This window comes from Salvelinus namaycush, chromosome 19 (assembly GCF_016432855.1).
Source record: "Salvelinus namaycush isolate Seneca chromosome 19, SaNama_1.0, whole genome shotgun sequence".
NCBI lineage: Eukaryota > Metazoa > Chordata > Actinopteri > Salmoniformes > Salmonidae > Salvelinus > Salvelinus namaycush.
Genome location: NC_052325.1, coordinates 9,055,840 through 9,065,647, shown reverse-complemented (window position 1 = coordinate 9,065,647; position 9,808 = coordinate 9,055,840). Strand labels below are relative to the sequence as shown.

General features: G+C 43.3%; 1 protein-coding gene across 1 annotated transcript in view; it reads right to left on the bottom strand.

Moving 5' to 3' along the window:
* Positions 1 to 708: 708 nt before the first annotated feature.
* Positions 709 to 9,808, bottom strand: part of LOC120063680 (dedicator of cytokinesis protein 9-like) — a 111,377-nt gene continuing 102,277 nt past the window's right edge. Inside the window, exons 47-55 of the mRNA XM_039013976.1 lie at positions 7,729 to 7,842; positions 7,379 to 7,384; positions 6,306 to 6,335; positions 5,416 to 5,562; positions 5,124 to 5,334; positions 3,935 to 4,125; positions 2,928 to 3,028; positions 1,587 to 1,725; positions 709 to 1,185 (exon numbers count right to left, since the gene is read on the bottom strand). Of these exons, the coding sequence (XP_038869904.1) occupies positions 1,060 to 1,185; positions 1,587 to 1,725; positions 2,928 to 3,028; positions 3,935 to 4,125; positions 5,124 to 5,334; positions 5,416 to 5,562; positions 6,306 to 6,335; positions 7,379 to 7,384; positions 7,729 to 7,842 (1,065 nt within the window). The 3' untranslated portion in view covers positions 709 to 1,059. The remainder of the gene's footprint in view (positions 1,186 to 1,586; positions 1,726 to 2,927; positions 3,029 to 3,934; positions 4,126 to 5,123; positions 5,335 to 5,415; positions 5,563 to 6,305; positions 6,336 to 7,378; positions 7,385 to 7,728; positions 7,843 to 9,808) is intronic.

Here is a 9,808-nt window from a genome sequence, read left to right as displayed (position 1 = left end):
TTGCTCTTATAAACTGGTTACTAACGTAATTAAAAAAGTAAAAATATTTGTTTTTGTCATACCCGTGGTAAATGGTCTGATATACCACAGCTTTCAGCCAATCAGCATTCAGGGCTCAAACCACCTGGTTTATAATGTTCGTCAAGACATCAATACATAGAAAATCATTTGAAGAGTTCAGAGCAGAAGACAAATGATCGAAACAAACAGAGAGCTAGTGACATCACATGCACATTTCTGTCGCTTTAAGGATCCCTATGGGGACGGCTCCACAGGAAACACTACCAGTGATGTCATATACAGTGGCAAGAAAAAGTATGTGAACCCTTTTGAATTACCTGGATTTCTGCATAAATTTGACATAAAATTTGATCTGATTTTCATCTAAGTCACAACAATAGACATACACAGTGTAGCAACAGTGCTGAACTTTCTCCATTTATAGACAATTTGTCTTACCGTGGAATGATGAACATCAAGGCCATTAGAGATACTTTTGTAACCCTTTCCAGCTTTATGCAAGTCGACAAATCTTAATCTTAGGTCTTCTGCGATCTCTTTTGTTCGAGGCATGGTTCATATCAGGCAATGCTTCTTGTGAATAGCAAACTCTAATACATTTTGTGAGTGTTTTTTATAGGGCAAGGCAGCTCTAACCAACATCTCCAATCTCATCTCATTGATTGGAGTCCAGGTTAGCTGACTCCTGACTCCAATTAGCTTTTGGAGAAGTCATTAGCCTAGGGGTTCACATACTTTTTCCAACCTACACTGTGAATGTTTAAATGATGTATTCAATCAATCCTCATGGATGAATGTCCCTGGTCCCATCCTCCACAGAGTGACTGTACTCTATACAACAGTGTAACACAGTCCTTTGTCCTGGCCCATTGGACAAGCCAGAGAAGGTGTGAGAGAAAATTAACAGAACATCCATATTGTCCCAGTTTAGCCAGAAGCAAACTTGATGATAAGGAGAACAGAAAAGCAGGAATGGCCACTCATGGCAGTGCTGGCACAGAGCGTTGAGGTCAGGAGTCATCCAATCCCGGGTGGGTCTCACACCACAGAGGAGGAGTTGGGCATGCCCACGATGGTGGCACCGCTGGGGGTACCACTGATGACGTTGAAGATGTGCAGTGAGTCTGGAAGAACGCTCTTCATGCCATCCTCCACTGGAATGATCTGGAAGGGAGCGACGGAGGGTGTTCAAGATTATGCTAAAGGAACAAATGATTCTTTCAGACAACTTAGTAAGAATGAAGCACACATAATGAAGCCCATGCCAAAGATGTTTTACCATCCAATCTGCTCATGTCAGCACAAAGGAAAAACAGAGGGAAAAGGGGGTTATCAAATATCACAATAGCATGATATTATATTATAAAATGACTATGAAATCCCAATGCCTAACTAATAATAACTGTTACTTTCATAATAATACTCAAATTAAACTGTTTTACCAGTATTGCAATCAAAACAAACACAACAGATTCTTCCAAAATGTACAAATAATCAAAAACGGCTGATGAACAAACAATGATGGATCCCAATGTTTGTTACGCTAGCAGATAACTCATGCTTACTGGCTCGTGCATGATGGCAGACAGCTCTCTGGCCAGATCTCTGTAGTTGGCCTTCATCTCGTCATGGTACTCCTGCTGGTCCTCTTTAATCAGCCGCTCGTTGATGCCCAGGCCATGGCCACACGCCTCCACAAACTGCCTGCTCCACAAAAGGCCAGTGTCATACATTTATTTTTTAAATTTTTTTACCCCCCTTTTTCTCCCCAATTTCGTGATATCCAATTGTTAGTAGTTACTATCTTGTCTCATCGCTACAACTCCCATAAGGGCTCGGGAGAGACGAAGGTCGAAAGCCATGCGTCCTCCGAAACACAACCCAACCTAGCCACACTGCTTCTTAACACAGCGCGCATCCAACCCGGAAGCCAGCCGCACCAATGTGTCGGAGGAAACACCGTGCACCTGGCAACCTTGGTTAGCGTGCACTGCGCCCGGCCCGCCACAGGAGTCGCTGGTGCGCGATGAGACAAGGATATCCCTACCGGCCAAACCCTCCCTAACCCGGACGACGCTTAACACATTTTTAAAAGGGAACAAGTCTTCATTTTAACTGTGAATATTCAGTCTACAATATTTTAGAAATAATATACAAGTTTAGAATATTACACTTCTTCAGTTTTCCCACTTTGTAGTTATTGCACTGGTGTTCCAGAAATCAAGCCTGTGAATAGAATGTGTCTGACTATATGGGGGAAAGACTATTTATTTAATTTTTACTTTTGCGTTTTACTAAGAAAAGGCTATGTTTTTTATTTAAGTAGTATGTGTTCAGGAAGTGGAAATTAGTCTAAGCTATAAGAAGTTTGTTAATGGATATTTATATTTTGTGTTTTAAGTTATCACTTCAGTTTTACTTGGTGTCTGGGCGCAAACCCAGAGTCTCTGGTGGCACAGCTAGCGCTGCGATGTAGTGCCCTAGGCCACTGCGCCACCCGGGAGGCCAGTGTCATACATAACCAGCCACCTGAGCCACGGCCTGTTCACCCCGCTACCATCCAGAAGGTGAGGTCAGTACAGGTGCATCAAAGTTGGGACCAAGAGACTGAAAAACAGCTTCTATCTCAAGGCCATCAGACTGTTAAATAGTCACCATTAGCTGGCCCCTGCCCAGTACACTGCCCTGAACTTTAGTCACGGTCACTAGACGGCAACTACCAGGTTACTCTACCTTGCACCTTAGAGCCTGCTGCCCTATGTACTGTACATAGTCATGGAACACTGGTCACTTTAATAATGGATCACTGGCCCCTTTAATAATGTTTACATACTGTTTTACCCACTTCATATGTATATTCCTGTCAAGACCTATCCTATTTTACAATGTGTACTTTAACAACTCACCTGAAGACCTCTTTAAGTTGTTTGACCTTGTTGTCAGGGTACTTCTTGGTGCTGGCATCATCCAGGAAAGCTCGGGCATATGCGAGGGGACCAGCATTTACCTATAGATTAAAGGAAAATGTATTTTAGATTCACAAGTTGAGGGATATCTTTACCATGTAGAACAAGTTGAGGGATATCTTTACCACATAGAACAAGTTGAGGGATATCTTTACCACATAGAACAAGTTGAGGGATATATTTACCACATAGAACAAGTTGAGGGATGTCTTTACCATATAGAACAAGTTGAGGTGTATCTTTACCATATAGAACAAGTTGAGGTGTATCTTTACCATATAGAACAAGTTGAGGTGTATCTTTACCACATAGAACAAGTTGAGGGATATATTTACCACATAGAACAAGTTGAGGGATATCTTTACCACATAGAACAAGTTGAGGGATATATTTACCACATAGAACAAGTTGAGGGATATATTTACTATATAGAACAAGTTGAGGTGTATCTTTACCATATAGAACAAGTTGAGGGATGTCTTTACTATATAGAACAAGTTGAGGTGTATCTTTACCATATAGATCAAGTTGAGGTGTATCTTTACCATATAGAACAAGTTGAGGTGTATCTTTACCATATAGAACAAGTTGAGGGATATATTTACCATATAGAACAAGTTGAGGTGTATCTTTACCATATAGAACAAGTTGAGGTGTATCTTTACCATATAGAACAAGTTGAGGGATATATTTACCATATAGAACAAGTTGAGGTGTATCTTTACCATATAGAACAAGTTGAGGGATATATTTACCATATAGAACAAGTTGAGGGATATATTTACCATATAGAACAAGTTGAGGGATGTCTTTACCATATAGAACATATATTGAATAAAATAGTTGAATGGGTAAAATGAGAAAGTGTGTGTGTCTGTGGCTTGTGAGGACGGAGGATGTGGTTTGTGAGGACGGAGGATGTGGTTTGTGAGGACGGAGGTCTGCACCTGGACACTAATGCTGCCTTGTAGTTTGAGCTGCAGGCGGATCATGTCCACCTCGCTGGTGGCAACTAGCTGTCTTAGCTCGGTCAACCTCTTGCTCATCTCATCTATAGCCACCTCTATGGGGTTCAGGTCTGTGTGGTGCTGGTACATCACCGCAATACGCTTCTTCACATAGGGGAAACAGTGGGTTGCTATGAGAGAGAGAGAGAGAGAGAGAGAGAGAGAGAGAGAGAGAGAGAGAGAGAGAGACAGAGAGAGAGACAGAGAGAGAGAGAGAGAGAGACAGAGAGAGAGAGAGAGAGAGAGAGAGAGAGAGACAGAGACAGAGACAGAGACAGAGACAGAGACAGAGACAGAGACAGAGAGAGAGAGAGAGAGAGAGAGAGAGAGAGAGAGAGAGAGAGAGAGAGAGAGAGAGAGAGAGAGAGAGAGAGAATGGATACATTAACGTGGTTTCTTACGTCACCCTATTTGGCCCACAACAACTCCTTACCCACACGGGCATTTCTTAGGTGTTCAGAAAGATGTGTGTTCCCAAGCAGCTTTATAGTGTGAGACTCATTCATTCACTAAAGACCTTTGAGGTAAGGCAGCCCTATCAGTTAATGAAGATAAAGGTTGCACTATGGGATCTTTCACACTGTAAAACAAAATAAAATTACACAGGACCCTTCCTAATATGACAGCGAGAAAGATACAGGTATGCCTGCACTAGCAAAGGTATTCTATGGGAATGAGGTGCTTGTCTGAGTAAATACTGTAGATACTATGACATGTTTAACATCAGTATTGCCATGTGAGTGGATTTGTGTGGACTGATGGGTTTTGATACGGTTGTCTGCTCTGCGGCTGGGTCCCATGGACTACACATATCTGTAGATTGTCTGGAGTCCCTCCCCCCTTTTCCAGCGACTCGTAGGGAATGTTCTAAGCAGTATGCGCGGATCATGTTAGTTTGGAGTGATAAGGAACCTGTCTGATATTTGTGTCTCGTTGTTTTCAGTGAGATGAGTCATCTAGAGGTGTGTCCCAATCTGTGTCTCTAAAGGGAAACCATATCTTAAATTCACAGATTTTGTCAGAACTTCTCTACATCCATGAACAGCACATCAGAAGGAGAGGTCTAGCTATGGGTCTCTACTGTGAACACATCGACCCTATGATTCACATGAAGTACTGTAGAACCTACTGGTCAGGATGGTCCTGCGTTTGTACTGCTCCTCCACCCCTCCCTGCTTCTTCCCCGACACGGTGAAGGGCATCTCGAAGTCAAAGCGCCGGATGTTGTGGCTCTTCTCAAAGTCTGTCTTCCTGTCCATCAGCTCCTTCTCTTCCAGGAACGGGGTAACGTGGGTCACCTGGATGTAGGCGTACTTACAGTCCAGATCTTTAGGGTTGATCTGGATGGATGAAGGACCAATCAGAACCATGGAAACCCCAAAATAAATGGTAAAATACTAGGAGTAAAGTTTGACTCTTACCCTCCCAGAGTCCTGAATCATCTTGACATTCTCCGGGCCGAACTTGTCAGAGTAGAGCTTGAGTAGCCTCTGAGATATCTCTGACAGTGGGGTGAATTTGGGTTCTTTGTAGATGTACTCCTTACCATCTTCATCCTCAAAGAATCCCTAGGAGGAAGCCAACATGACACACTATGGTTCTAGTACATACAGTACTAGAGAATAGGAAAACAACATGACACACTATGGTTATAGTACATACAGTACTAGAGAATAGGAAAACAACATGACACACTATGGTTATAGTACATACAGTACTAGAGAATAGGAAAACAACATGAAAACACAAATGTGAAGGTATTCAGGTAACAAAGACATCAAAAGTAGTATGAACATCTAAAACAATGAGCACAACAACACAAGCGAGGAGCTAAGGCACTATAATCCTGAACCTAAGAGCAAGAAATATTCCCAAAAATACGTATTCCCAAAAGCACAGAAACAAACAACAAAACTGGTCTAAGAACAGTGCTATGGGACCAATAAAAAGGTTGAATTTCACTCTATCAAAGCGTCTACAGTATTTATACCCCCCCAAAAACGACAATAAAAAGTACCTTAACACTGTAGATGAATGGGGTAGTAGCCCCCAGCTAGGTGACTGGATACATTTACCCAGTAAGACATGACATCCTACCATTAAACCTGGACTAATATAGCCTATTGTTGTCAGGGCAACACTGAGCCAGGCAGTAGTAGAGAGTGCTGAGATGGATAAGATAAGCTAGGAGGAGGTAATGAAGCGGTGATGGACACATACCAGTAATACCACTGACTGTACTAACCCGGACCACAATCATAAGCTTCAATGCAGTGCATTCACCAGATTCATCACTTTCTCATTCATTTACCTCAGTCTCAGAGTCAGTAAACTGGTACTGCTACGGAGTTGTAAGGTAGAGCAACAGAAAACAAAATCATAGTTATTCCAACACTACCCAGACTACAACTATAGCAGATAAGCGTTCACACCATAACACCACATACAGAAATAACACTGAGTCAGAAGCAACATGGTTCTGGGAAGGTTATCCAGTCCAACAAAGCACACTGTCAAAAGCAACTAGTTAACACACTGAAAGACGAGGAACAACCAGGTGTGAGAAGACTTAGGTGAAAATGACATCTAAAAATGGAAGCAAAAAAAGCCAAATTCAGTGGATTACTCCATTGAATCAGCAACATGCATTACTGTTGTAAAAAAAAGTAAAACATGTAGGTGGAAGGTAGTGGTGAGTTAATGTAACTGCTAAGACCTTTAAGAAGCACACAAGTGGTTGAAACATGTCATGGATTACAGCAGCAGCACACTAGTGGCTGAAACATGTCATGGATTACAGCAGCAGCACACTAGTGGCTGAAACATGTCATGGATTACAGCAGCAGCACACTAGTGGTTGAAACATGTCATGGATTACAGCAGCAGCACACTAGTGGCTGAAACATGTCATGGATTACAGCAGCAGCACACTAGTGGCTGAAACATGTCATGGATTACAGCAGCAGCACACTAGTGGCTGAAACATGTCATGGATTACAGCAGCAGCACACTAGTGGCTGAAACATGTCATGGATTACAGCAGCAGCACACTAGTGGCTGAAACATGTCATGGATTACAGCAGCAGCACACTAGTGGCTGAAACATGTCATGGATTACAGCAGCAGCACACTAGTGGCTGAAACATGTAATGGATTACAGCAACAGCACACTAGTGGCTGAAACATGTCATGGATTACAGCAGCAGCACACTAGTGGCTGAAACATGTAATGGATTACAGCAGCAGCACACTAGTGGCTGAAACATGTCATGGATTACAGCAGCAGCACACTAGTGGCTGAAACATGTAATGGATTACAGCAGCATCACACCACACAGATTTAGGCTGCTCAGGAAAATGAGCAGAGCCTACTGCAGAACTTACCGCTGCCTTTAAAGAGGATGAAATGCAGAAAAAAAGCATTAGAATGAGTAACAAAAGACCACGTGATGTGGTCATTCTTTTATCAATCAAAAACGCTTCCGGCAGCTCCCATGCTCAAATCAAGATGTTCACCATTTTGATATAGGGCACTTGGAGACGTGTTCTAAATGTCTGAATTAATCTTTAAAAAATACAAAAAATATAATATCTACAATATCTAATACCTGTATAACGTACTGGAAAGAGCAAAGCAATAGTATAATGGGAAAGGGAAACAACTTGTTTGATCTCCATTGCATTGTTTTTCTGTTGTACGACAGTTTACCATCAGATTTCAATCATTATCTTACCTGGCCAAAGAAAGCCACTCTGAAGTAGGTTCCCAGCAGCCTCTTGCCCGTGTGCATGACCTCTGTCACTTTGATGTAGGCACGATGGAGTGTGTCATACAGGTGAGACAGTTTCTATGGAATTGAGAAACACACAAACACATTGATAAGAATCTGTGTCTTTATCCATGTTTGGGGGCCTTTCAGACATTATTGTTGGGCACCATGACATAGACAGTGACATCAGATAGAGTCAAGCCCCATGACATAGACAGTGACATCTGCAGAAGTTGGGCCCCATGACATAGACAGTGACATCAGAATGAGTTGAGCCCCATGACATAGACAGTGACATCAGAAGGAATTGAGCCCCATGACATAGACAGTGACATCTGCGGGAGTTGAGCCCCCTTTCAAAAAATGTAGAACTAAGAACAGATATAGCTCTTGGTTCACTCCAGACCTGACTGCCCTTGACCAGCACAAAAACATCCTGTGGCGGACTGCACTAACATCGGGTAGTCCCCGCGATATGCAACTTTTCAGGGAAGTCAGGAACCAATACACACAGTCAGTCAGGAAAGCTAAGGCTAGCTTTTTCAAACAGAAATTTGCATCCTGTAGCTCTAACTCCAAAAAGTTATGGGACACTGTAAAGTCCCTGGAGAATAAGAGCACCTCCTCCCAGCTGCCCACTGCACTGAGGCTAGGTAACACTGTCACCACCGATAAATCCACGATAATCGAGAATTTCAAAAAGCATTTCTCTACGGCTGGCTATGCTTTCCACCTGGCTACCCCAACCCCGGCCAACAGCCCCGCATCTACTTGCCCAAGCCTCCCCAGCTTCTCCTTCACCCAAATCCAGATAGCAGATGTTTTGAAAGAGCTGCAAAACCTGGACCCGTACAAATCAGCTGGGCTAGACAATCTGGACCCTCTCTTACTAAAATTATCCGCTGCCATTGTTGCAACCCCTATTACCAGTCTGTTCCACCTTACTTTCGTATCGTCCGAGATCCCTAAAGATTGGAAAGCTGCCGCGGTCATCCCCCCTTCAAAGGGGGTGACACTCTAGACCCAAAATGTTATAGACCTATATCCATCCTGCTCTGCCTTTCTAAAGTCTTCGAAGGCCAAGTTAATAAACAGATCACTGACCATTTCGAATCCCACCGTACCTTCTCCGCTGTGCAATCCGTTTTCCGAGCTGGTCACGGGTGCACCTCAGCCACACTCAAGGTACTAAACGATATCATAACCGCCATTGATAAAAGAGAGTACTGTGCAGCCGTCTTCATCGACCTGGCCAAGGCTTTCGAATCTGTCAATCACCGTATTCTTATCGGCAGACTCAACAGCCTTGGTTTCTCAAATGACTGCCTCGCCTGGTTCACCAACTACTTCTCAGACAGAGTTCAGTGTGTCAAATCGGAGGGCCTGTTGTCCGGACCTCTGGCAGTCTCTATGGGGGTGCCACAGGGTTCAATTCTCAGGATGACTCTTTTCTCTGTATATATCAACAATGTTGCTCTTGCTGCGGGTGATTCCCTGATCCACCTCTACATAGACGACACCATTCTGTATACATCTGTCCCTTCTTTGGACACTGTTTAACAAACCTCCAAACGAGTTTCAATGCCATACAACACTCTTTCCGTGGCCTCCAACTGCTCTTAAATGCTAGTAAAGCCAAATTCATGCTTTTCAACCGTTCGCTGCCCGCACCTGCCCACCCGACTAGCATCACTACTCTGGACGGTTCTGACTTAGAATATGTGGACAACTACAAATACCTTGGTGTCTGGCTAGACTGTAAACTCTCCTTCCAGACTCACATTAACCATCTCCAATCCACAATTAAATCTAGAATCGGCTTCCTATTTTGCAACAAAGCCTCCTTCACTCACGCCGCAAAACATACCCTCGTAAAACTGACTATCCTACCGATCCTCGACTTTGGCGATGTCATTTACAAAATCGCCCCCAACACTCTACTCAGCAAACTGGATGCAGTCTATCACAGTGCCATCCATTTTGTTACCAAAGCCCCATATACCACCCACCACTGCGACCTGTATGCTCTAGTCGGCTGGCCCTC